At 55.9% G+C, this 26,681-nt stretch overlaps 1 protein-coding gene across 6 annotated transcripts in view; it reads left to right on the top strand.

The window, feature by feature from the left end:
• Positions 1-26,283, top strand: part of LOC309613338 (uncharacterized protein) — a 67,746-nt gene extending 41,463 nt beyond the window's left edge. The window contains exons 4-8 of one of the 6 annotated variants that reach the window (XM_082360049.1): positions 14,473-14,639; positions 16,862-16,991; positions 17,091-17,146; positions 17,329-20,054; positions 21,030-21,129. In XM_082360049.1, coding sequence (XP_082216175.1) covers positions 14,473-14,639; positions 16,862-16,991; positions 17,091-17,146; positions 17,329-17,797 — 822 coding nt within the window. In that variant the 3' untranslated portion in view covers positions 17,798-20,054; positions 21,030-21,129. The other 5 variants (XR_014235654.1, XR_014235656.1, XR_014235657.1 and 2 more) reach the window with 5 other exon arrangements.
• Positions 26,284-26,681: the final 398 nt, after the last annotated feature.

Genomic DNA, 26,681 nt, shown 5'->3' with positions numbered 1-26,681 from the left:
ACCCACCGTGGCTCCGCCAACACTGGGTCCTGGGGCTCGCCCTGACCCCCTGGCAGCCTGGGCCCACTTGTGACAGCATACAGTCTGGAGTTAATAACGGAGGTTTTTGTCTTTTTCACAGTTTTCTTGTTTCTCTGTGGCCTCTGCCCACTGAATCGGGGCCCCGGCTGCCTCAGGGGGGAAGCAGACACAGCGAAGAACAAAGAAATCAATTGACTTTCTGGATGAATTTTTAAAAACTCGCAGCAGAGGCAATATTCTGAAAGCGCAGAGGATTTCTTTTGCAAGGGCAAGGCTTTTTGAGAAAGAAAGCGTTTCTGAGTGAGAACAGAGACTTTATTGCATAAGCCATGGATGGGGGAAACCGTGTGAGGGCTTTTCCTGCTGAAAGGGGCAGTAATTGGACCGGGGGGAGGCAGAGAAGGGGGACCTGAGACCCCCTTCCAGCCCCTGCCTGGGCGAAACCACTTGGAGGCAGCTGCTGGGCAATCTGGGTGAGTTTGGGGATTCTCAGCGCGCGACACCCCTGCTTGCTCCGTGTCTTCATGGGGAAGCCCCACCCGACACCATCACGGTGGCCCCTGGGGGACCGCTCCCAACCACTTCTCCTGCAAAGATACTTTATCACTGTTATTATCATTATTTTTGGTTCACAAAGCAAATGGTTTGTGTATTCGATATCTCTTGCTACATAACAGATCTCCCCCAAATTTAGTGAAGTAAAACAATGCGTAGTATCTCCCATAATTTCCGGGGTGAGTCATCTCGGGGTCGCTTAGCTGGGTGGTTCCAGCTCAGGGGCTCTCACGAGGCTGCATGTGAAGGCTTGACTGCGGCCGGAGTCTCCCTGTCCAGGTGGCTCAGGCTCAGTAGTGGCCGGGGCCTCGGTTCCTCCCACTTGGCCCCGGCTCAGGCCGGGTGTCCTCACGGCACGGCGGCTGGCCTCCCAGAGCCAGTGACCCAAGATGGCAGGGAGGGGAGGTGCAACGCTTCACGGCCCTGGGAATCGGCCCATTCAGCACGGGAAGCGCCGGCGCAAGGGCGCAGGTAGCAGGAGGGGCGTGTCCTCAGAGGCTGCCAGCGCATGAAGCGCTTTCCGGATTCCAAAGCGCTCTGCACCCACAGCAGACAGGTGCACACGTTAGCTCATAGGCCCCTCCCTGAGATAGTCCCATTTCTCCTACGAAGGGACTGAGGTGGGGGCTTTGTGAGTCACTCTGGTCCTTGTTGTGCCCCAAGCTGGGCCTCCAGGGTTTATGGGGCCCAGGAGGGCATCCTGGAGGAGAAGAGCAAGACCAGAGCTAAGAAGGATGGGCCGTTTGTGGGTCAGCGAGGGGCAGAGCACTGAGAACTCCGCCAGAGCCGTACAGAGGGCCTGGGACACCCGGTTGAGATGTCGGCCAGCAGGAACCGCGTCCCCATATGTCCCCTCCTCTTCGTCCCCAGCGCCCAGCCCAGGGCCTGGCGCCCGGACAGTCTGTGGAATTGGGGGCCATCCCAGGTTTTGGAGTGGTGGCAGGGGGGCTGCTTTGTCGCCAGCTCCTGTGGGAGAGGCCTGGAGGCAGGGAGGCCCAGTGGAGACTGAGAAGCCCCCTCGCCTGGCAGGTAATGCTGGGGCTGGCCCTACCTCACCGTGGCACCCCTGTATGATTCGGGGGCCCCCTCCCTTCTTGGGCCATCGGTGAACCAGGGTAGATGCCTTCTGAGGGTATGACCAGCCTAGGGGACCCATGCCCCAGTCTGACCTTGGGGCCGAGGCAGGGGCCTGTGAGGTCCCACGAGGGGCTTGGTGGCGACACAGAGCCTGTGCTGAGTGCCCCCCAGGTCCCCAGCTGGCCCCCAGATGTGCCCAACTCCTTGTTTCTGGGCCAGACTTCTCTCCCAAGGCCACCTCCTGCTGCTCCACGGTCTCTGACAGTCTCTGCTTCCCAGCCTTCCTGGGACCCCCCAGCCCTGCAGCCACGGGGCACACACTCACTCTCTGAGCCTCAGAACCTCCCCTGGGGCCAGACCCCTGGCTGCAAGACTGGCGCCACGACTCAGCAGTAGGGGTGCATCATTAGGCAGTGCTGTGGCCTCCCACCCCCTCGGTAGCCAGTGGGGGCCAGACAGTAATTTGGATAAGATTCTGAGGCCACAGAGCTGAGCAGGAAGCTGGGTCACTCCAGTCGAGTCCTTTACTTCCCCTCACCACACTCCTGCCCAGACTCACAGAGGAAAGGCAAGATGCTTTAGCCCTTCAAGTCTCACTTTTCCCATCTTTAAAATGGGCACCACAGTGTCTTTTTTTTTAGAACTTTTTTTTTTTAAGAGATTTATTTATTTACTTGTTTGTTTGGGGTTTTTTTTGGCTGCGTTGGGTCTTCGTTGCTGCACGCGGGCTTTCTCTAGTTGTGGCGAGCGGGGGCTACTCTTTGTTGCGGTGCGCGGGCTTCTCATTGTGGTGGCTTCTCTTGTTGTGGAGCACGGGCTCTAGGCGTGCGGGCTCAGTAGTTGTGGCTTGCGGGCTCTAGAGCGCAGGCTCAGTAGTTGTGGCGCACGGGCTTAGTTGCTCCGCGACATGTGGGATCTCCCTGGACCAGGGCTCGAACCCGTGTCCCCTTCATTGGCAGGCGGATTCTTAACCACTGAGCCACCAGGGAAGCCCTACAGTGTCTTTTGAAGGGTAAACACGTTAAATATTCATCAAGTCCACTTTATTTTACAATCCGTGCTTTTTGTGTCACATTTGAGAAATGTTTGCCAAACCCAAGGTCCCTAAGTTTTTATCCCACGAAAAGGCATGCTGCAGACTAGAAGAAAATATTTGCAAAACATATATCTGATGAAGGACTTGTATTCAGAATATATAAAGATCTTTCATAACTCAGTGATAAGAAGACTCAGAGTCCAGTTTTTTAAATGGGCCGAGTATTTAAACAGACATTTCAGTAAAGAAGACGCGGCAGATCAGCACATTGAAAAGATGCTCAATATCATTAGTCATTAGGAAAAGGCAAAGGAGAACCGCAGTGCGGTATCGCCTCACACCTCCTAGAAAGGCTAGAACGAGAAAGACTGACCACAGCGGGTGTTGGTGAGGGGGTGGTCAGCTGGAGCAGTCGTCCACTGACAGTGGGTGTGGTCAGCTGGAGCAGTCGTCCACCGACAGTGGGTGGAAAGCGGGGCAGCCACTTCGGGAAGTGAAACATACACCTGCCCTCGACCCAGACCCAGCTGCTCGGCTCCTAGGTTCTCACCCAAGAGAGACGCACGCATATGTCCCACAGAAACGGTGCACGATGTTCCCAGCAGCTCCCTGTAACCGGGCAGATCGAGCACCCCCTCCCTGGGTTGTTGGCAGGATTCGTTTCGCCGGTGAATGCTGTTACTTGGGCTAGCACGTGGCAAGCACTGAACGATTATATCTCCCCGTGTCGTCTTCATCTTGCCCAACTCTGTCAGGGCGCAAATGTGGAAACTGAGGCCGGGAGTGGGGTGGGGTGTTCACTGGGATTGGCCACTGGGTCAGTGGCAACGCCGGACCCGGCAGCCAGGCCTCTTACTGTGGCCAGTGGATGCCCAGTTCCCTCTTCTTCCTTCGTCTTGGTGGGTTGCTGGACCTTCCCGGGAACAGGGGAACGGGGGTGTCTCCAAACTTCCTCTTGGCTGGATTGAAGCAGCATTACCTGGGCAGACAGAGCAAATACCCTTCCCTGAACCACCCAGCTAATAAGCTCCCCATTACAACCGAATGAGGAGAGCCCTTGCTGGCGTGGGCTAAGTTAATCCAAACAGAGCGGCATCCGATGCTGAGGGCTAAGTTAATCCAAACAGAGCGGCATCCCATGCTGAGGGCTAAGTTAATCCAAACAGAGCGGCATCCCATGCTGAGGGCTAAGTTAATCCAAACAGAGCGGCATCCCATGCTGAGGGCTAAATTAATCCAAACAGAGCGTCATCCCATGCTGAGGGCTAAGTTAATCCAAACAGAGCGTCATCCCATGCTGAGGGCTAAGTTAATCCAAACAGAGCGGCATCCCATGCTGAGGGCTAAGTTAATCCAAACAGAGCGTCATCCGATGCTGAGGGCTAAGTTAATCCAAACAGAGCGGCATCCCATGCTGAGGGCTAAGTTAATCCAAACAGAGCGGCATCCCATGCTGAGGGCTAAGTTAATCCAAACAGAGCGGCATCCGATGCTGAGGGCTAAGTTAATCCAAACAGAGCGGCATCCCATGCTGAGGGCTAAGTTAATCCAAACAGAGCGGCATCCCATGCTGAGGGCTAAGTTAATCCAAACAGAGCGGCATCCCATGCTGAGGGCTAAGTTAATCCAAACAGAGCGGCATCTGATGCTGAGGGCTAAGTTAATCCAAACAGAGCGGCATCCCATGCTGAGGGCTAAGTTAATCCAAACAGAGCGGCATCCCATGCTGAGGGCTAAGTTAATCCAAACAGAGCGTCATCCCATGCTGAGGGCTAAGTTAATCCAAACAGAGCGTCATCCCATGCTGAGGGCTAAGTTAATCCAAACAGAGCGGCATCCGATGCTGAGGGCTAAGTTAATCCAAACAGAGCGGCATCCCATGCTGAGGACTAAGTTAATCCAAACAGAGCGGCATCCCATGCTGAGGACTAAGTTAATCCAAACAGAGCGGCATCCGATGCTGAGGGCTAAGTTAATCCAAACAGAGCGTCATCCCATGCTGAGGGCTAAGTTAATCCAAACAGAGCGTCATCCCATGCTGAGGGCTAAGTTAATCCAAACAGAGCGGCATCCCATGCTGAGGGCTAAGTTAATCCAAACAGAGCGGCATCCGATGCTGAGGGCTAAGTTAATCCAAACAGAGCGTCATCCCATGCTGAGGGCTTAATTAATCCAAACAGAGCGGCATCCGATGCTGAGGGCTAAGTTAATCCAAACAGAGCGGCATCCCATGATGAGGGCTAAATTAATCCAAACAGAGCGGCATCCGATGCTGAGGGCTAAGTTAATCCAAACAGAGCGGCATCCCATGCTGAGGGCTTAATTAATCCAAACAGAGCGGCATCCGATGCTGAGGGCTAAGTTAATCCAAACAGAGCGGCATCCCATGCTGAGGGCTAAGTTAATCCAAACAGAGCGTCATCCCATGCTGAGGGCTACGTTAATCCAAACAGAGCGTCATCCCATGCTGAGGGCTAAGTTAATCCAAACAGAGCGGCATCCCATGCTGAGGGCTAAGTTAATCCAAACAGAGCGGCATCCCATGCTGATGGCTAAGTTAATCCAAACAGAGCGTCATCCCATGCTGAGGGCTAAGTTAATCCAAACAGAGCGGCATCCCATGCTGAGGGCTAAGTTAATCCAAACAGAGCAGCATCCCATGCTGAGGGCTAAGTTAATCCAAACAGAGCGTCATCCGATGCTGAGGGCTAAGTTAATCCAAACAGAGCGGCATCCCATGCTGAGGGCTAAGTTAATCCAAACAGAGCGGCATCCCATGCTGAGGGCTAAATTAATCCAAAGAGAGCGTCATCCCATGCTGAGGGCTAAGTTAATCCAAACAGAGCGTCATCCGATGCTGAGGGCTAAGTTAATCCAAACAGAGCGTCATCCGATGCTGAGGTCTAAGTTAATCCAAACAGAGCGGCATCCCATGCTGAGGGCTAAGTTAATCCAAACAGAGCGGCATCCGATGCTGAGGGCTAAATTAATCCAAACAGAGCGTCATCCCATGCTGAGGGCTAAATTAATCCAAACAGAGCGTCATCCCATGCTGAGGGCTAAGTTAATCCAAACAGAGCGGCATCCCATGCTGAGGGCTAAGTTAATCCAAACAGAGCGGCATCCGATGCTGAGGGCTAAATTAATCCAAACAGAGCGTCATCCCATGCTGAGGGCTTAACTAATCCAAACAGAGCGGCATCCGATGCTGAGGGCTAAGTTAATCCAAACAGAGCGGCATCCCATGATGAGGGCTAAGTTAATCCAAACAGAGCGGCATCCGATGCTGAGGGCTAAGTTAATCCAAACAGAGCGGCATCCCATGCTGAGGGCTAAGTTAATCCAAACAGAGCGTCATCCCATGCTGAGGGCTAAGTTAATCCAAACACAGCGGCATCCCATGCTGAGGGCTAAGTTAATCCAAACACAGCGGCATCCCATGCTGAGGGCTAAGTTAATCCAAACAGAGCGGCATCCGATGCTGAGGGCTAAGTTAATCCAAACAGAGCGGCATCCTATGCTGAGGGCTAAGTTAATCCAAACAGAGCGTCATCCCATGCTCAGGGCTAAATTAATCCAAACAGAGCGTCATCCCATGCTGAGGGCTAAGTTAATCCAAACAGAGCGGCATCCGATGCTGAGGGCTAAGTTAATCCAAACAGAGCGTCATCCCATGCTGAGGGCTAAGTTAATCCAAACAGAGCGTCATCCCATGCTGAGGGCTAAGTTAATCCAAACAGAGCGTCATCCCATGCTGAGGGCTAAGTTAATCCAAACAGAGCGGCATCCCATGCTGAGGGCTAAGTTAATCCAAACAGAGCGGCATCCCATGCTGAGGGCTAAGTTAATCCAAACAGAGCGTCATCCCATGCTGAGGGCTAAGTTAATCCAAACAGAGCGGCATCCCATGCTGAGGGCTAAGTTAATCCAAACAGAGCGGCATCCCATGCTGAGGGCTAAGTTAATCCAAACAGAGCGGCATCCCATGCTGAGGGCTAAGTTAATCCAAACAGAGCGGCATCCCATGCTGAGGGCTAAGTTAATCCAAAGAGAGCGGCATCCCATGCTGAGGGCTAAGTTAATCCAAAGAGAGCGTCATCCGATGCTGAGGGCTAAGTTAATCCAAACAGAGCGTCATCCGATGCTGAGGGCTAAGTTAATCCAAACAGAGCGTCATCCGATGCTGAGGGCTAAGTTAATCCAAACAGAGCGGCATCCCATGCTGAGGGCTAAGTTAATCCAAACAGAGCGTCATCCCATGCTGAGGGCTAAGTTAATCCAAACAGAGCGGCATCCCATGCTGAGGGCTAAGTTAATCCAAACAGAGCGGCATCCGATGCTGAGGGCTAAGTTAATCCAAACAGAGCGGCATCCCATGATGAGGGCTAAGTTAATCCAAACAGAGCGGCATCCGATGCTGAGGGCTAAGTTAATCCAAACAGAGCGGCATCCCATGATGAGGGCTAAGTTAATCCAAACAGAGCGGCATCCGATGCTGAGGGCTAAGTTAATCCAAACAGAGCGGCATCCCATGCTGAGGGCTAAGTTAATCCAAACAGAGCGGCATCCCATGCTGAGGGCTAAGTTAATCCAAACAGAGCGTCATCCCATGCTGAGGGCTAAGTTAATCCAAACAGAGCGTCATCCCATGCTGAGGGCTAAGTTAATCCAAACAGAGCGGCATCCCATGCTGAGGGCTAAGTTAATCCAAACAGAGCGTCATCCGATGCTGAGGGCTAAGTTAATCCAAACAGAGCGTCATCCCATGCTGAGGGCTAAGTTAATCCAAACAGAGCGTCATCCCATGCTGAGGGCTAAGTTAATCCAAACAGAGCGGCATCTGATGCTGAGGGCTAAATTAATCCAAACAGAGCGTCATCCCATGCTGAGGGCTAAGTTAATCCAAACAGAGCGTCATCTGATGCTGAGGGCTAAGTTAATCCAAAAGAGCGGCATCCCATGCTGAGGGCTAAGTTAATCCAAACAGAGCATCATCCCATGCTCAGGGCTAAGTTAATCCAAACAGAGCGGCATCCCATGCTGAGGGCTAAGTTAATCCAAACAGAGCGTCATCCCATGCTGAGGGCTAAGTTAATCCAAACAGAGCGTCATCCCATGCTGAGGGCTAAGTTAATCCAAACAGAGCGTCATCCCATGCTGAGGGCTAAGTTAATCCAAACAGAGCGGCATCCCATGCTGAGGGCTAAGTTAATCCAAACAGAGCGGCATCCCATGCTGAGGGCTAAGTTAATCCAAACAGAGCGGCATCCCATGCTGAGGGCTAAGTTAATCCAAAGAGAGCGGCATCCCATGCTGAGGGCTAAATTAATCCAAAGAGAGCGTCATCCGATGCTGAGGGCTAAGTTAATCCAAACAGAGCGTCATCCGATGCTGAGGGCTAAGTTAATCCAAACAGAGCGTCATCCCATGCTGAGGGCTAAGTTAATCCAAACAGAGCGGCATCCCATGCTGAGGGCTAAGTTAATCCAAACAGAGCGTCATCCCATGCTGAGGGCTAAGTTAATCCAAACAGAGCGGCATCCCATGCTGAGGGCTAAGTTAATCCAAACAGAGCGGCATCCCATGCTGAGGGCTAAGTTAATCCAAACAGAGCGGCATCCCATGCTGAGGGCTAAGTTAATCCAAACAGAGCGGCATCCCATGCTGAGGGCTAAGTTAATCCAAAGAGAGCGGCATCCGATGCTGAGGGCTAAGTTAATCCAAAGAGAGCGTCATCCGATGCTGAGGGCTAAGTTAATCCAAACAGAGCGTCATCCGATGCTGAGGGCTAAGTTAATCCAAACAGAGCGTCATCCGATGCTGAGGGCTAAGTTAATCCAAACAGAGCGGCATCCCATGCTGAGGGCTAAGTTAATCCAAACAGAGCGGCATCCCATGCTGAGGGCTAAGTTAATCCAAACAGAGCGGCATCCCATGCTGAGGGCTAAGTTAATCCAAACAGAGCGGCATCCGATGCTGAGGGCTAAGTTAATCCAAACAGAGCGTCATCCGATGCTGAGGGCTAAATTAATCCAAACAGAGCGTCATCCCATGCTGAGGGCTAAGTTAATCCAAACAGAGTGGCATCCCATGCTGAGGGCTAAGTTAATCCAAACAGAGCGGCATCCGATGCTGAGGGCTAAGTTAATCCAAACAGAGCGTCATCCGATGCTGAGGCGGGCTCTTTTGGGCAGCCTGGATGGCAGCAGAGAAGAGGGAGAGCAGAGGGAGGCAGAGCGCTGAGCCTCCGCACTGAAAACTGGAGCCTTCAGCTCCAGAGTGAGGACCACAGGCAGCCCTGGCCTCGTCTCCTCCCGGGAGCCGCTCACGCCCGGAGCCGGGGGTGGGAGTGGGGGCAGAGCCGGGGAGCTGGGGCGCAGCTTGGGCCACTGCAGCCCCGCCCCGCCCTGCTCGCCCTGTTCTGATGGTACTATTGCGGCATCACAGAGCGCCCCGAGCTCAGTGGCCTGAAACAACAGTGGTTTATTCTGCTTCCAAATCTGCACCTTGGGCGGGGCTGGGCGTGCACTGGACGCTGGTCTCTGCTGCCCGAGGCACTGGGTAGGGCATCCTGCCCGGGTGAAGGGGCCTCGTTCCAGACGGTGAGCTCCAGTGGGGGCAGTCTGTGGGCAGAGGAGGGTGTCTGCGTCCCCAAGACAGAGCCAGGTGGCGGTGGTATCGCCGTTTGTGACCAGCGTCAGGAGTCACAGAACATCACTTCATCACGCTACGTCCGGGGACCACCTCAAATGCAGGGCTGGGACAGGCTCCACCTCTCCGTGCGGCAGCGGAGGGTTCTGGAAGGGCGTGTGGGACATGAAGGTAGTGAGGCGACCATTTTTAGAGCTGCACCTGCATGGACCCCACACTCTGCAGGCAGAAAGGACCCTGATTCACCCAGCCCAGAGCCCCCCAAGGATTCCAGCCCTGCCGGATGCTCTGCCCCATGGCCTCTGAGGGCAAAAGCTAAACCGTGCGTTAGCTTTCCAGACCTGCAAAGGCCAAGAGCTTGTTAACTTGGAGGGTCTGAGGGGGGAGGGCTCTGTTCACCTGCATCAGAGGCTGCAGCACTTTCCTGACGATGGAAAGCCTTTCTCTTTCATTTGTATTCATTTATTTATTTTTGGGCTGCGTTGGGTCTTCGTTGCTGCGCGCGGGGTTTCTCTAGTTGTGGCGAGCGGGGGCTACTCTTCGTTGCGCTGCGCGGGCTTCTCATTGCGGTGGCTTCTCTTGTTGCGGAGCTGTAGGTGCATGGGCTGTAGGTGCACGGGCTTCAGTAGTTGTGGCTCATGGGCTCAGTAGTTGTGGCTCATGGGCTCAGTAGTTTTGGCTCGCGGGCTCAGTAGTTGTGGCTCATGGGCTCAGTAGTTGTGGCTCATGGGCTCAGTAGTTTTGGCTCGCGGGCTTAGTAGTTGTGGCTCATGGGCTCAGTAGTTTTGGCGCACGGCCTCAGTAGTTGTGGCTCATGGGCTCAGTAGTTGTGGCTCATGGGCTCAGTAGTTGTGGCTCGCGGGCTCAGTAGTTGTGGCACACGGGCTAAGCTGCTCCGTGACATGTGGGATCTTCCCGGACCAGGGCTCGAACCCGTGTCCCCTGCATTGGCAGGCGGATTCCTAACCACTGCGCCACCAGGGAAGCCCGAAAACCTTTCTCTTTAATGTTTGATTTTCTCCTTCCATTAACAGACCCCTCCCTTCCCCCCACCCCCATTCACCTGGTCCATGAGCTATAGGAGGTCTGAGCTGGGCAACACCGGGAAACAGAATTACACACTGTCCCCAAGCAATTGTGCTCCAAGTTCAGAGTCGCCATGGTGTCCCCATATCTGCCCTGGGACTTCCCCAAAACATCAGGGGTCCTCCGGGACCCTGCCTGTCCCCGTGAGACTTTGCTGAGGCTCGGAGCGGGAAGCGGGCTCTCCCCCCGCACACACCTGGCGGCCGTGCGGCTGGGCCTCGGCCACACCGCTCTCGCCTGTTGTCAGCAGTTTGCCCTGTCTTGCCAGGCACAGACGGACAGGACCCGGCCTGGGCCTTAAGCCACCAGCAGGGGCCTCCTCGACCACTAGGGGTGTGCACAGCTTGGCAACGCGAGCGCCGTGCGGGGCTGAGGACCGGCTGCAGTCCCGGCACCGGGGAGGGCAGGGCGGGCCGGGCCTGGGGCGGCAGATGGCCAAGACCCCACGTTAGCCTCCGCCCAGAGGTCGTTCCCGGACAGGAGCCCTGCTGCGGGGGCCACCTCCCGTGGCCCGGGCGCGTGGCCGCTCCTACCTCCTCCCACTTTCCTACCCACGGGAAGGGCCTGCCACCGACCCTGCCCCCACAAGCTCCAGGTGAGCCCCAAGCGACACATGTCGGTGGCGACCCCAGGCTTCTTCCAGGGGAGAAGAGACAGGCCCCAGTGTCCCTTGGCTGAGCCCCTGCGCGTCAGACCGGCTTGGCCCCATCAGAGTCTCCAAGTTAACAAGTTCAGGCCTGGTGATTGATTATTAACTAGATTCACAAAGTTGATGAAAAAAATCGGGATATAAATAAATATTCCTGGAGATATTCCACCCCCTGCAGGCATGAACTTTGAATAATTGGAGAGAATTATGCTGAGGACTAATCAAAACTTTTTTTTTCTTTCACTAATTACCTCTGGGTTTCATCAGTGTCAGAGTCTAATCAACTCCAGACATCCTAATCGACCCTCGGGAAATGTTAGGGGTGGGGAGGGCTTCGGTGTCATATGGAAGGGGGACGGGGAGCCAGGTGAGGGGTGCCGGGGGTCCTGGCGGCAGATCCGCCCTGGTCGGGGGTGGGGACCGGGGGGAGCTGCCTCACAGGCCGCCACCTCTGCTCAGGATGAACGAAGCCCATGGTGCACTGCGGGCCAGCTTCCCTCCTCTGCACCCTTCCCGGGGCTTGTTGCCTTGTCTGCCCTGGCGTTCCTCGGTTAGATGGATGGGGCCCAGGATGGGGGCTGGCACTGGGGCGGCCCCCAGTCGTGGCGAGAGGCGTGTGAGGGCCGTGCTGGGGCCCAGGGCCAGTTCAGGATTCTGGGCATCTCTGGGGGGAAGGAAGCTTTGCTCCCCTCCCCCCCAAGAAAGTCATTTGCATCTGTTGAAAAATTCCTCCAGCGCTTGGGAGGAGAGGCCCAGGCCGCCAGTGGCTGATGGCTTGATCGCAGCGGTTTTTTCCGGCGTCCTGAACGCAGGGGCTCAGGAGCTGTGACAGCTGGGCCGGCGCAGCCTCTCAGCTCCTCTGAGCAGGGCGCCCGCCTCCTTGGCCTCTCTTGCTGGCTGGGCCTCATTCGCAGGGCCTGGTTCTGTCTCCTTCCTCCTTCGCCTCCTTGTTTCCCGAACCCAGGAAGGCCTTTAACCAATTTCAGAGGGAAAAATCAGTCGTGTGGAAATCCACCTCAACTTCCTCAAGAAACCAAAACCCCACCCTGAACCCTTCAGGCACTCACGCCCCCCATCCTTCTCCCCTTCCTTGCAAAGCGCCCAGGAGATGCTGCTGGTCACGGTCATGGTCACCGCCCTTCCAGGCCCCCTTTGCAGTCTCCGAGCAGGATGAACGGGCCCTCCCCGTTCCCCTCGCAGCCAACAGCCTGCGGACCCCACAGAGCCTTCCGCAGCCAGAGGGGGATGGGCGCAGCCTCGCGGGGTTGGGCCCTAGGCGGCAACAGCCTCGTGAGTCCCCAAGCCCCGAAAGGGTCCTGGACTTGGGGTCCCGAGACCTGGCTGGGGGACTTGGGTGCCCTGCACCCTCCCATCAGGGGGCCCACATAGACCCAGGATGGCTGAAGGGGGGTGTCGGGGACACTCTTCTCTCCCTGGGGCCCCCGGTGGTCACAGCTCCCCGCAGCAGGCAGGTCCCGGCCGTGGTGGTCGGGCGGGCAGTGCCATCCTGTCCTCACAGCCCCTGAGGGGCCGGTTCTGACCCCCCATTTCCTGGAGGCGCCCAAGGCTGTGACCGCAGCGCAGCTCCCCGCCCCGCAGCCCATGGTCGGCATGGACCCCAAACCCTTTCTCCTGCAGCAGAGGGACAGGACTGTGGGTGGGAACTGGGGCTCCCAGAGCTTCAAAGCCGAGGCTGCTTCCCTCCCAAGCGGAGAGGGGCGTGGCCTCTCCCCCGCTCTGATCAAAGTGGCTCAGAGGCTGCGGAAGGGGGTTTGCTCCTTTTCCTCCCAAACTTTCCTGAAAGGGGGTTGAGATCGCCTTTAATTACAGAGCAGAGGGGTGTGGGGGGGACGCACCAAGGAGCATCCTGCCCAGGGAGGCAGGGGGCCCAGGGTTGGGAGGACAGCGGTGCCCGGAGGGACCCTGGGAGAGCAGGGGTCCTGGGAGGTGGAGTCCGGGGAGGGGTCCTGGGGTCTCTGCCTCTGGCTCTCTCCTTGCTTCTCCAGGCCTAGCCTCCACCTTTCCCTCCCCACCTGCCGTGCAGGGGTCTCAGGTGTGCCGCTGAGCAGGGTGGCCCAGGGTCCCTGTGGGCCCAGGGTGGGGCTGGCTGGGCCACCCCCGTCGCCTGCCCGTCCTGGTGCTGGCTGACCAGCTGGACCCGCAGCCCCTGGCAGGGAGGGAGGTGACGTCCCGACTGCCTCCCGTCTCCCGAGGTCCAGAGGGGTTCAATAGGCCGGGACGCCCCTGAGCCCGGGCCACGTCGCTCCTTCCTGCCACCCTGCCACCTTAGCCAGAACCTGCAGGTCGATTATTTCTGATTCCAGGCAAAGACAGCGTAGATGACCCCTGACCTGAGAGAGTCTGGGTTCTCTTTCTTTTGTCTTTAGACACGTCAGGGGTTAGCATCCCCTGCTTCACCGGAGGGAACCCCAGGTAGAGCCCCCTGAGTGACACGGCACCAGAAGCTCCAGGGCCAGCCGTGGATGTAGAGGGGACCCCTGCCCTGTGCCCGGCACTGCGCGCCGACCACCTTCCACGTCCTGACGGGGCTTGTGCGCCGGGGGACTTTCCCGGGGAGAGTGGCTGACTCGGGATTCACACCCAGACTGGATCCCCAGCCCGCACCCCCGTGGGGATGGGGGGCTGCTGCGGCCGCCGGCTTGGCAGGAGCTGGTAGGAGGTAGCGAGGTCTCCCGACTCCTCCCTGAGGGAGGCCTGGATCTGGGGGTCCAGCTGCTGCTCCGTCCCCACCTCCCCGGTCCCCAGGAGGCCCATGTTCCTGCCTCTCCCTGACCCTGGATTGCTGTGTGACTCTGGGCCCCGGCCTCCCATCTCTGGGCCTGTTTCCCTTCTCTCATCCAGATTGGATTCCACGAGCCCCAGGCCCTTCAGGCCCGGACACCGTGTAACTTCGGCTGCCCAGGGCCACCAGAGGCTGTCCCCACTCTCCCGGGGACCTGGGCTCCTGCTGGGCCCGCGGCTGGCCTGGCCTCCTTGTCCGCAGCAGGAACATCCATCACGCCTCCGTGATAGATTATCTGTCCCTCCTCCTCCCGCCCTCGCGCTGTTTCGGCTGCAGAATAATGTTTATCACTTCACACTACATGACACCCTCCCTTCCTCCTTCCTTCCCTCCTTCCCTCCCGCCACCGCCAGCAGATATCAGAAGATTTTCTTGGGCTATTTTCATGATTTTAATTTTCCATTCCCCATCTCCTCTCTACCCCCTTATTACATTTTGGGCTCTTTTTGGGCTTCTGGAATGAGCCTACATTTTCCCAGTGATACTTTTTAATAAAAACCATCATTTATGATTATTTTAGTCCCCCACAAGCTGTCAGCCTCCTCATTTGACTTCCTATCAACGTGGTGCCCTGCCTGCTTTGTCACCACGCAGATGGGCACGTGCGCTCACCCTTTCAGCCTCGGGATTTGCTCCAGAGACTCAGGCCTCCCTTGGCCTTGGGCCCCTCCTGTCCACCTGCCCTGTCCTGTCTCAGCCCAGCCCTGCCGCCCTCCGCTCTCAACGGCCCCTGGTCTCCTGAGTCTTCTGTTTTCCTGCAGGTGAGTATCACCTGCACACCTTTCTCAGCTCCGTGTATTAGAAGGGACTGAGGTCACAGAGAGGCGGGGCTGCTGGCGGAGTCCGCCCGCTCCTAACGGCTCAGGATCGCCAAAGACGGTGGTTTTCCACAAAGATCCGTGTCTAACCTGCAGGCATAACCCAGTGAGACAGGGACTGGCCCATCATGCCCTCCAGCATGACCTGGGACGGGGCCCTTCCTCTGAGACTCGGTTCTCCCTTTAAAATACAGACACACGTGGAGCTGTGGATCATTCATTCATTGGACATATACAAATTGAGGGCCTACTAAGTGTGGGAAGAATCACACACCTGTCCTAGGGTAGGAACCAGCTCAGATGTCACCCTCCTGCATACCAGAGCCCCCACCCCACACTTATACACTTACAGAATGGAGCCCTGGACTGCCTCATGGTTTTGCTGTGTGACCTCGGGCGAGTTACTGACCCTCTCTGAGCCATCCTCGCTTTCCTTCTCTGGGCTCCCTACACCCCTGACATTAATCTTGTCCTCATCAGCCCCCAGGGGATCCTGTTTCCAGCAGCTGCAGCCTCTTCCCAGCTCCTGGCCACTCTTCCCCCCGCCTGCCACGCCCAGGCGTCCATGACCAGCTGGGCCCGGGAGACCACGTCCGTGGCAGGGAGAGGCCATGTGGGCCTCTCACCCTGGCCAGGCCCTCGCTGGCCCCTGCTCCTTGGCAACCTTTGGAGAGGGGTCCCTGTTGGGTCTGCTGGTGGATGGGCCGCAAGGCCCAGGGCCACTGTCCAAGTTCTGGCCCCAGGTTGGCCAGACAAGTGAGTAATGGATTCTCCCTCCCAGCCCAGCTTCTCCCTTATCAGCGGTAGGAGATTGCTATGAATATTCATAGGACTCATGAATATTCGTGCTGCTAATGACACGCTCCTCTCCACCCCCTTGCCCTTGGGCACCTCCATAGCTTTCCAGGCTCCCTGCACCCTCTTCTATCCTTGACCCCTGCCTGAGGGGGCTTTACCTCCATTGCAGTGAGGCTGGCAGGAGACGCCGGGTGGGAAAGACCCCTGGCCTGGTGCCCAGGGGGTCTGGGTTCCTGTCTCCACTCTGACCCCATTCTGCATGGAAGGGCTGGCTTCCCCTGGGCCTCAGTTTCCCTTCTGACCTCCATGGGCACCGAGGGTCCGGCCAGGCTGGCTGCCCCTGGAACAAACACGTCCTCTCTGATTGCACTTTCTGGGCGAGTGCTCCATTGTGTGGGGACAAAGCTGGGGGCTTGGCTTCTCTGGGGGTGAGCCAGGCAGGCCTCGGGTTACCCAGGCGGGTAACCAGAGAGGCCTGGGGTCCGATGTCACGGGCCCGCGGCCAGGGCCTGCTCAGCTAGCTGTCCCTTGGGACCCGGGAGACACAGGTGGGTGGGTGCACTTGCCAGGAGGGGTGGGGTCAGCTGACAGGACAGCAAAGGACGGACAGAGGGCCAAGAGCTGCCGAGCAGGCAGAGATCCTCTGCTGCAGCCTGTGTTCAGTACCCACGTCCGCAGGGGAGACCCGAGTGATCGCCTCTAAGATGAGGTCCATCTCGAGAGATTCACTCTCACAGTGCCGTAGAGACACCGGAGGGAAATAGGGGACGAGGGGCAGAGATACCGCAGGAGAACTCGGGTCTGGCAGCTGCGGAGGGGGTGGGGAAGGGGGCGGGAGGGCCTTCGAGGTCCGGGTGGGGGTGAGCTGGGGCTTCCCTCTGCCTGGAGGGAGTCAGGCTCCACAGCTTACGCTGCGTGACCTTGCGCAGGCCGCCTGGCTCTGCATCTCAGTGCCCCTCTCTGTGCATGCCTGTTCCCGGCCGTATGCAAGGCCAGCTACCCTTGCCCTGCGTGGGAGGGCCCCACCCTGGGGCATTTGGCCACTCGTCCAGAGGGGAGCCAGCTTGGGGAGCCGTGACACACCGCAGAGCCCAAAGCTTTGGGATTCCAAGAGGGCAAACCCTGCCTCTGCGTCTGCCCAGGCTCCCTGCCGCCCCAGACCTCTGGGGGCGCTTCCTCTCCCGGCACCTCCGCCCGTGCTGAACCCCGATTTCCCGGCAGCTCCCTCTTTGCTTGTCTGACTCTCACTGGGCTGGAAGCCGTGGACATCCAGGGTGCCCAGCCCCGTCTCCTGCTGGTGGACTCCCCCGGGGCAAGGAGTAGCTCCTGGCCTGCAGGCCTTTTCCAGGGGTGAGGGTCTCTGGCAGGAGCACAGGGGTGGCCAGCTTGTCAAGGAGAGTAAGCCCTGACCAGCACCTTCCACGAGTTCCAAGACACGAGGCCCCCTCTGTCCACTGGTCACCAGCTAGACTCCACGGACAGCGACCTCCTTTGCACGTGAGCAAAATAAAGGCTCTGGGGGTCCTGATCCCTCATCCCTGTGTTTCCAACACACACTCTGACCCCTGTCCTGGGGCCCTGCCCTGCTCCCCGCAGCCTGGAGTGGAGGCTCGCAGCGGTCCGGCGCTGGCCCAAGGTCGTGCAGGGAGCAGGTGAGGCCAGGCCCCCCCCCCCACGCGCAGTCTGCACCCCGTCCCACCTTCCCGGGTGGACGACAGACGGCGGGGCCCTGCCCATGGGTCTCACTCAGGCTGACCCCGTGTGAGCTCCTTCACTGAGACCCAGCCTTCTCTGTGCTGTTTGCCTAAATTTGTTCAACCCCGTCTTCCCACAGGAGCCCCACGGCCACTGTCAACATCTGTGGGGCTACAGCCGAGGAATGCCTGATGAGGGCTCGGCGTGGCCCCGCCATGGGGCACAGGCTGGGACAGATGGTCCATCATTACCCATTTTTATTCATTACAAGCTCCGCGTGCCGCGACTGGCCAGCCAGCTCCAGGCTCCTTGGAGGTGCCGCGGGCCCAGCTATTCTGGAAGGAAGAAACGGCCCTTCATTTAGATCAACGTGCCTCCCGGCCTCCTTTGAGCCACAGACGTTCCCGGCTCGCGCGGTCCCTGGGGTGCTGGGCCGGGCGTGGAACAGGAGTGCAGCTGCCACCTGCCTGAGGGGACTGGGAGAGGGGCCGGCACAGGACAGGAACAGGGGGCCCCTGGGGACCCCGGCCGGGGCTCGGGCGGGCAACGAGGCTCCAGGACCCCCAGGAGCCAGCTCCGGGCTGAGGCCGCCCGGAAGCCCCTCCTGAGCCCTCTCCCTGCTGGCCTCCAGCCTGCGGGGCATAACCTGCCTCAGAAGGAGCCTGTCCTCCATCTCTGCCCTGCTGGCCTCGTAAGGGCCTTGGGGCCCGCAGACCCCTGGTGCCGGGGAAGCTTGTGCTCTGGGTGTTGGTCTGGTTGGAGCTCCACAGCCATCTGCAGACGCTCCAGACCCCAGCCTGATCCCTCCCGGGGGCTCCCTGAGCCTCTGGGGTCCCATAGCCTTGGGTCCCAGCCCAGCATTGCCTCTGACTTGCGGGGATGCAGGGTAAATGCCCCCATCCCTGGACTTAGCCCCAACTGCAAGATGGGGACACGTCCTCCTTGAATGCCGAGTGGTGGGCGGCCCCAGAACCTGCGCTTCTACTCATGCTGCAGAACTAGGACCAGTTCTGCTTTAGGTAAGTCCCTTGCCACCCGCAGCCTCCACGAGGGGTGATCGTGTCCTGCCGGACCCCCAACAAGAAGGGGGAGAAAGTGCATGGGGGGCAGTGACCCGCCACGTCAGACAGTCCTGGGAGGGGTTCACTGATGCTGCGGGACGACCGGGGGCCCCAGGCTGCGTCGGGCGCCCTGGGAGCCCGCGTCTCCCTGCGGCCAGGACACCGACTTCCCTCCAGCTTCAGTGTGCGGCCTGTTAGCCCAGGAGATAATGGGACATGAAGGACAAGATTTCTAGTCAATAAAAAGGCGCCGTGGAGGCTTTTTATATCTTGCTTCTGTCACACTGGGTAGGCGTTTTTTTTTTTTATCTGCTGCCCACTTGATGGTCCATCATAAAGCTGGGTCCCTGCCCTGCTGGCGTCCATCACAGCCTGTCCCGGGCTGCTGCCCATTAGCCCGCGAAGCCCAGACCCCCAAGAGGTCAGCTCCAGGGGCGCTGGTGGCTGCACAGCCAGGAGAGCTGGGGACGCCTTTGCAGAGATGCAGGGGAGGCGAGGAGGTGCGGGTGGAGGTCACGTGGGAGGGGGCAGGCAGGGCTGGGCCGAGGACTGAGCCGAGGCCAGGAGGCCTCAGAGGTGGGCCCGCCACAGGCTGCCCTGAGATGGCCCGAGGAGCCGCCCTGTCTGGGGCAGGATGGGGTGCTCAGCCCTGCTCAAGACAGAGCCAGGTGGGACATGTAGGTGCATAAAGCCAGCGGCTGCCAGGGCTGAGTACTGAGCTCCCTGACATTGGAGGAAATCAAGCACATCCTGATGCCCCACTGGGCCAGGAGGCTTGAGTGGGAGAAGAAAGGCCAGTAACACAAGGGACGGTGTGTATTTTTCTCAAAAGTAATTGGGGGGGGGCATGTCCTGCAAGGAGGTGGTGGCGGGGCCGCCTCCCACACTAGTTGGTGCTTTAGTGGAGGCCCAGGGGCTGGGCAGCCTGGGGGGATCTGAGGCCTGCAGCTGTAGATCCCACGCTGCCCTGCAGAGGCGTCGACATGGACCCAGGAAGGGGTGGATCAGGGTGGCTGTGAGGAAGGCCACCCCCTGGACTCTCGTCCACACGCCTCTGACCCACGGATCAGGCCAGAGGGAGGGCGCTCGGCCAGGAAGGACGGAGGCGCTGGCCTCATTCCTGGAGGAAACGCAATCAATCGTTCACTGCAGCAGGGCACCTCCTGGCCCAAGTCACCTACTTGTGCCTGGTTTTCCATCCTGACGGGGGCTCAGGGTAAGTGGCCTGTCCTTGGGGGCAGGGGGCCCTCTGGGAACGGAGAGCAGCTGACACCGAAGCAGGAGATGGGACAGTCGGTTGGCTTGGAGACTGCCAGGGGGAGGGGCGGAGTTGGCCTCTGTTCCCTGGACCCACTTGCCTGTCCCTCCCCTGGGATCCCCCCCCCCCGCCCCCTCCAGCCAGGTCAGTTCAAGTCTTGTGAGGGGCACTGGGGCTCCGGGGCACTGGCACAAGCCCCTTCCTGCAAGGTGATCCCCGACCAGGAACCACGACCCCAGCCCAGGTGACGGGCGTGCACGGGCACCTGAACCGGCCCAGGACACCCAAGCTGGGTCTGAAGGGCAGAGGCCTGGAGGTGAGGGGGCCACACCCTCAGAAGGGGACGAGCGCCCGCTGAACCCAGACCCGCCCTCCTGCGCCCGGGCTCCTGCGCCCCGCGGGCTGGGCTGCAGCGGGTCTCCCAGGGAGAAGGGTGGGCATCGGGGTCCCCACCGAGCAGGGCAGCAGGGCTACACGCTGACGGCCCACCTGTGAGGAAGGGCACGCCTGTGGCTCGGTCCCGAAGCACCTACTGTGACACCTACTGTGAGTACTTTGCCCAAAGGTGACACTGCTCTGACTGGCCCTGACCCCAGGGGCTCACGTGAGAAGTGGGGGAAGGGCCGCTGCTGCAGCCGCTTTCATTGTGTCGGCAGGGGTCCACACGTGTTCAAGGCCACGTCCACTTGTGGCCTCCGACGGCACCTCCATCTTGGAGTCCCTGGAGGGACCTGGGGGCCCCCCCGGGGCCATTCCCTACCAGCCTCGACGTCCTTGATCTTCCCTTCCAAGAAAGAAATCCTGGTGGCTGAAACGGTTTTTAAGAAATAAAATACCTCTCAGTCCACTTCAAAGCTCGTAAATGTCATCTCTGTTATTTTCTGGCCCAGTCCTTCAGTGAGTAGGAAAAATCCCGGGGGGGCTCAAGTGACTGGGGCCTGGAGCTGTGGTCCCCGGCCTCTCACGCTGTAGGAGAGCAGCCCCAGCCCTCAAAGCACGAGGGGGTGTGAGCCCCTTTGGGACAGCTTTCCCAGCCCCACCTCTGCAGCCCCGGGAAAGGCTGCACCTGTTAGTTCCCAGAACTTGGAGACGCAATGGACCCGACCCAGGTGTGAGGCCCCCTCTGTCTGTCTGTCCATCTGTCCTTCCTGCCCGCATCCAGTCTGCAAACATTGGTTGGTCCTTGATGGTGGCCCTGGGCCGCGCCTCTCAGGGACACAGACCTGACATCTCAGGGTCCCTGAGGGCAGGGCGCCTCAGAGCGGGCCCGAGCTCCGCTGTTCTCTCCTGCGGGCCTCACGTGCCACGACAGCCCCGGCCGTCGTAATCCACATTCCTAATCGTCAAGAGGGACAATTCTGGGGAAAAAAAAAAAAGAGAACGAAAAGCACCGTCATTCGGCCAGGTCTTTCTTCTACACACACGTACATTTTTTCTTTGCAAAATTGCGATTGAATTTACTATGCAGTTCACACTCTGTTGATTTCTCCACCCAACAGCATATCGTGTGGTTTATCCCAGACGCAAGATGCCAACAAAGACGTGCATTTCTGCAACCTCTGGCTTCCAAGGAGGCGACATGGCCCCCATTTCCTCCGATCGGTGTGCAGCTGGAGAGATGGCCCTGAGGAGCAGGTGGGGAACACAGGTGCGAACAGAGGTCACGCAGGTGAGCCGGCGAGAGGCCGGAGCTGAGGCCACGGGGGAGCAACGCGGTGTCTGGAGGCTGGGAAGGTCTCTCTGCCTTCCTCGGACTGAGAAATGCCATGGGGGTGGTGTTGCGAGGCCTGCAGGTGCCCAGCCCCAGGATGGGGAAGAGCGGCCATGGTGCACGTACGACGCAGCGCCGCTCAGCGAAACAGCAGCCAGCGGACACACACCTTGGACGGGGTGGGAGGAACCAGACCCAGGGAGGGCATACTCTGCGACCCCAAGTGCATGAAATTCCGGAAGAGAGTAAGCCAACCTACGGTGGAAAAAGTCGGAGCCAGGGTGGCGTGGGGGGCCGGGGCACGTGGGCATTTTTGGAGTGAATGTTCTGTCTCTCAATGGGGGTTTGGGCTGCAGAGTACACGTTAGAGCATTCGATGGCCCCCCTGATGTTTCTACATTTCATTATCAATTTTACTCCAAAGAATTTAAAAATCCATAACGAACATTGAACTCTAGTTTGTGCTGTGCGCGCTGCCTATTTAGGGGTGTCGTGTATGGACATCTGCAGCCGACTGGGAAAGTGGTAGATTCCTGGGGGCTGGAGAGAAAGGTGATAAAGCAAGTGGAGCCAAACGTCTGCTGTGGGCGTTTGGGTGTCACTATAAAATTATTTCAACTCTTCTGTATGTTTGAAAATTTGCAAGATTACATGTGAAAGCCAATGAAAGAGCCCAGGTGCTGTAGACAAGCGGCTGGACCGTGGTAGCTGTTCACTGACCGTGTGTGTGACCTTGGACTAGTTTCTTGGACTCCTGGTGCCTCCGTGTCGCCATGGCATGAAAGAATTAACGAACATCAAGTACTTACACACAGTAAGTACTGGTGTACAGTAGGTGCTTAAAAAGTGTGCCCTTTGTTGGTAGCAATTCCATTGCTGGTAATATTGAGTTATCAGGGCTCCTACGTGTGCTTTAGGCAGCCAGAGAGGCTGAGGGATAAGCCAAGGGTTTGCACTGAGTTCAAGAGTAAAGGGCCCCAAAGAGCCAAAACGATCTTGCAAATGAAGAACGAAGCAGAGGGCTCACACGTCCCCCTGTCAGACTTCTACAGTGACCGGGACAGTGGTCTGGCAGAAGGATAGAGACATGTACACCGATGGGGTAGAACTGAGGGTGCAGAAATAAACCCTTGTATTTACGGTCACTTTATTTTTGACAAGGGGGCCAAGATGATTCAATGGAGAAAAAACAGTCTTTTCAACAGATGGTGCTGGGACCAACAACACGTGCAAAAGAATGAAATTGGATCCCTTTTTCACAGCATCTGAAAAATAACTCAGTGGATCAAAGACCTAAATGTAAGGGCTGAAACTATAAAACTCTTAGAAGAAAACATAGGAGTAAATCTTCACCTTAGGCAAAGGCTTCTTGGATACGACATCAAAAGCACAAGCAACGAAAAGAAAAAAAAAAAAATTGGACTTCATCAAAATTAAAAACTTTTGTGCTGCAAACAATTCCAACAAGAAAGTGAAAAAACAACCTATAGAAAGGGAGAATATATTTGCAAATTATGAATCTAATTAGGAACTTGTGTCTAGAATATATAAAGAACTCTTACAACTCAATAATAAAAAGATAAATAGCTTCCTGGCCGTGGACAAGGATCCTAGTAGATATTTCTCCAAAGAAGATTTACAAAGGCCAAGAAGCTCATGAAAAGATGCTCAACATTATTAGCCATTGGGAAATGCAAATCAAAGCCACAATGAGATACCCTTTCACTCCCACTGGGATGGCCAGAATCAAATAGACAGATAAAAACAAGTGGTGGTGAGGGTGTGGAGAAATTGAAACATACACACTGCTGGTGGAAATATGAAATGTTGCATCCACTTTGGAAACAGTTTGGGAATTCTTCAAAATGTTAAGCACAGAGTTACCATATGACCGGCAATTCCACTCCTTGGTATATACCCAAGAGAAATGAAAACATATGTTAATGTAAAAACTACGTAAATGTTCATAGCAGCATGTTTGTAGTATCCCCAAAGCGGAAACAACCCAAATGTCCATCAGCTAATGAATGGATAATAACATGTGGTCCATCCATACAATGGAATATTATCAGCCAATCAAAAGGAATGAAATTGTGACATATGCTACAACATATATGAATCTCAGCTTTGAAGCTCCTGCAGAAGTCTTCTGGGCAGGCGTTGGGCCAGCACTATGGCATGGCAGTGGAAATGGGAAGAGAATGATGAATTCAAGATTCTACAGAGGCCCGTGTCGAAGGATGCAGGCGTGGAGCCTCCCTTGCCTTTCCTCTCCACATCTTGCCATCTCTGTAGAAGTTGGAGAAGAGGGATCTAGGATTCTAAACCACGTAGGCCAAGTATTTGTCAGAAGGAGAAGCAGTGGAGTAGGAAGAAGGGAATCTAAACTTTCACTGTAGACTTGCTGCCAACTAACATTTGACTTGGGCAAGAAACTGCACTTCGTGGGCCTCAGCTTCCTTGCGGGTAAAATGATGCTGATTCAGATGCTTTCTCAGGCTCATTCAGCTCGTTTTCCACTCTTTTATTCCAAATGCCTACATCACAGGTTAACATGATTTTAAATAAACTCCATATCTGAAAAAAACAAAAAACAAAAAACCCCTGCATTTTACCACTAAGACAATACCACTAAGTGAAATTAGCCAGTCACAAAAGACCACATAGCATATGATTCCATTGATTTGAAATATCCAGAATAATCAAATCTACAGAGACAGAAAGTAGGTTAGTGGCTACCTAGGGTTAGAGGTGGTGGTGGAGAATGGGGGTGACTGCGAACGGGTACTGGGGTTTCCTTTTGGGGTAAAAAATGCTCTAAAATTAGATGGTTGCACAACTCTGTGAATATACTAAAAACTATTGACTAGCACACTTGAAATGGCATGTAAATTATCCCCCAATAAATCTGTTAAAACAAAAGAGAGCCTTGGGTTCAAGTTCTGACTTGGCTCTCTGGGGCAAGTCTCTGTCATTCCAGGAACGAAGTTCAGTCTGATATGTAAAATGGGGCTGGAAAGATTTGCCTTCCTGGGTTATTGCAGGGACCAGATGAGATGACAGGTATGAAACAATTTTTCATTTTAACTTCTGTATTTAAATTTATTACAAAAGGAAATGTATGCACATTGTACAAAATTCAAATGGCAGATGTGGGTACTCAGTGAGAAGTCTCATTTTCTGGGGCGATGGAAGTTTCAATATCTTGATTGGGGTGGTGATGACACAGATGTATACATTTGTCAAAACTCGTGGAACTGTACTCGTAAGAAGGGTGAATTTCATTGTCAGTAAATAATACATTAAAAAAACATCTTTAAGTAAATCCGTCTCCTACCCTCTCTCCATGTCTCCTAGCCCTCCAATTTTGCTACAGTTTTGCACACACAAGCAAGTAAAATGTTATTTTGTTACACCCTTTTTGTACTCGTAATAAAAAAAGTACTACATACACTGTTCCTCTCCTTGTTTGTTCCCCTGAAGACCATTCTGGGAGATGGACTCAAATCAGTCTGTGCTTATCCAGCTGCACGCGCCTCCATGTGGAAGTGTCCCAGCGCTCCACCGCCAGCCGATATTTAGGATGTTTCCAATCTGCTGCTATTACAAAGAGTGCCTTCAGTGAATAACCTTGAATGCAGTAATATATCATTTTTCACGTTTGTGAGCAGTCTCTGGAGGACAGATTCCTAGAAGGAAATGCTGGGCCAAAGGATATATGTATTTGTAATTTGGACATTGTTTCAGATGTTCCAAGAGTGCCTGCTTCCCTATACCATTACAACATGGTGTGTCATTAAACTTTACTCTTTGCCCATTGGATGAATGAAAAATCATCTTTGAGAGTAATTTTCATTTTCATTTCTGTTGTTAAGTGTGAGACTGGGCACTTTTTGTATATGTAAGTGTTATTTTTATTTCCTTTTCTGTTCATAATCTCTGCTCACTTTTTTCCCTCTTGGGTATTTTTTTAATTGATTTGTAAGAGCTCTTTACATATGGGGATATAGGATCTTTGGATATAAGTTGGACATATTGCTTCTTTTATGGCTGTTGGGTTTTATGGTGTTTGTTGTTGTTACTGTGAAGTTCTGGGCACAGGAAGAGACAGTCTCCATTTTCCTCTGGGTACCATCTCCCAGGATGGGGGTGGGGAGGGCTCTTCTCCACATTAATCCCAGCCACTTGTGTCCCTCTGCTCTTTCCCTGCATACCCTCAGGTGACTGACTGACCTGCCTGGGTCGGTTCCTCCCAGCCAGGCCATCGTTAGAGGAGAGAGGAGCCATGACAGGGGTGCAGAGAAATGTGAGACCCTCATCTATTCTGAAACTGCACTCAGTCACCCCTCCTGTGCTGGTCGGGTATGTGGCACCTGGATTCAGAGGTGGGTCAGACTGTCCTGCTCTGCTGAGGTCACAGTCTGGTGGAAAATCCAATGTGGTGCGTGCTTGGCCGGGGGAATCTCAGAGTGTCCGGAGGAAAGTGGGGGGCGGTGGGGAACACAGGCACGGGGGCGGGCCCTAGCAGCTGGGGAAGGTGGTGGCCCCATAGCCCCAGGCCCGAGGGCCCTCACTTCCTAGCTTGCCTCTCCCCAAAGAGCACTGGGGTGCATCCAGATATGGCAGTTGGTTTGTTACAATAAAAACAAGAATCTTGCTGACCCAGTTCCTGTAGAGTTCAATCCTGGCCTCCCTGTGAAGTGGGAGGTGTTAATAGTACTCATTTCTAGGGTGGCCGTGAGGATGAACTGAACTGATGCAAGCAGCAAGCACACGCTTGACACATGGAAGTGAATTTTATAATTCCATATGGGGGTGCGTGGGTGCACGTGTGTTAGGTGTGGACTTGGGTGTATTTGATTTGGGGGTGCTAGGAGCAGGGTGCCAGGCTATACCAGCTACAGCTTAAGCTGGGCTTCTGTGAGGGTGGAGCACCCCGTTCCCGACCAGATAGATAATGCCTCGCGGTGGGGTGGGCTTGTGGGTGAGGTTGCGGCTGCCTATAGACATGAGGTGTGTGGGTGCAGTGTGTCTACAACAGAGGCTGGGGGGGGATTCTCAGGGGGAGAGGAGTGTCTGAGAGGGGAGAGAGGGAGAGGGAGAGAGAGAGAGAGAGAGAGAGAGAGAGAGAGAGAGGGAGAGGGAGGGAGAGAGAGAGGGAGGGATCTTGCCTCACAGCAGACGCACCAGAGAGAGAGCCCTCCGCCTTTATTTAGCCCAGAGAGACTGGGCTCCCTCCTCCCTCCGGGTCTGCCCTGGGGCCCCCCATTCCCAGCCTGAGGCGGGTCTGGCCTTTCTGGGGGGCAGCAGCCAGGCTCTGCCCTCTTAGAGCAAACAAAGGCATATTTCCACGTATCAGGATGCTGGAGCAGGAAAGGCCTGGGTATCCGGCAGGAGTGCTCCCCTAAGGCAGGAGCGCCGCTCCTGGCGAACCAGGTCACAGACTTGCAAGGCCCTGGCGA

This window comes from Balaenoptera borealis, assembly GCF_965194805.1.
Source record: "Balaenoptera borealis genome assembly, chromosome: 16".
Taxonomy (NCBI): Eukaryota; Metazoa; Chordata; class Mammalia; order Artiodactyla; family Balaenopteridae; genus Balaenoptera; species Balaenoptera borealis.
The sequence above is the reverse complement of the archived record's forward strand: the minus strand, read 5'-3'. Positions and strand labels throughout refer to the sequence as shown.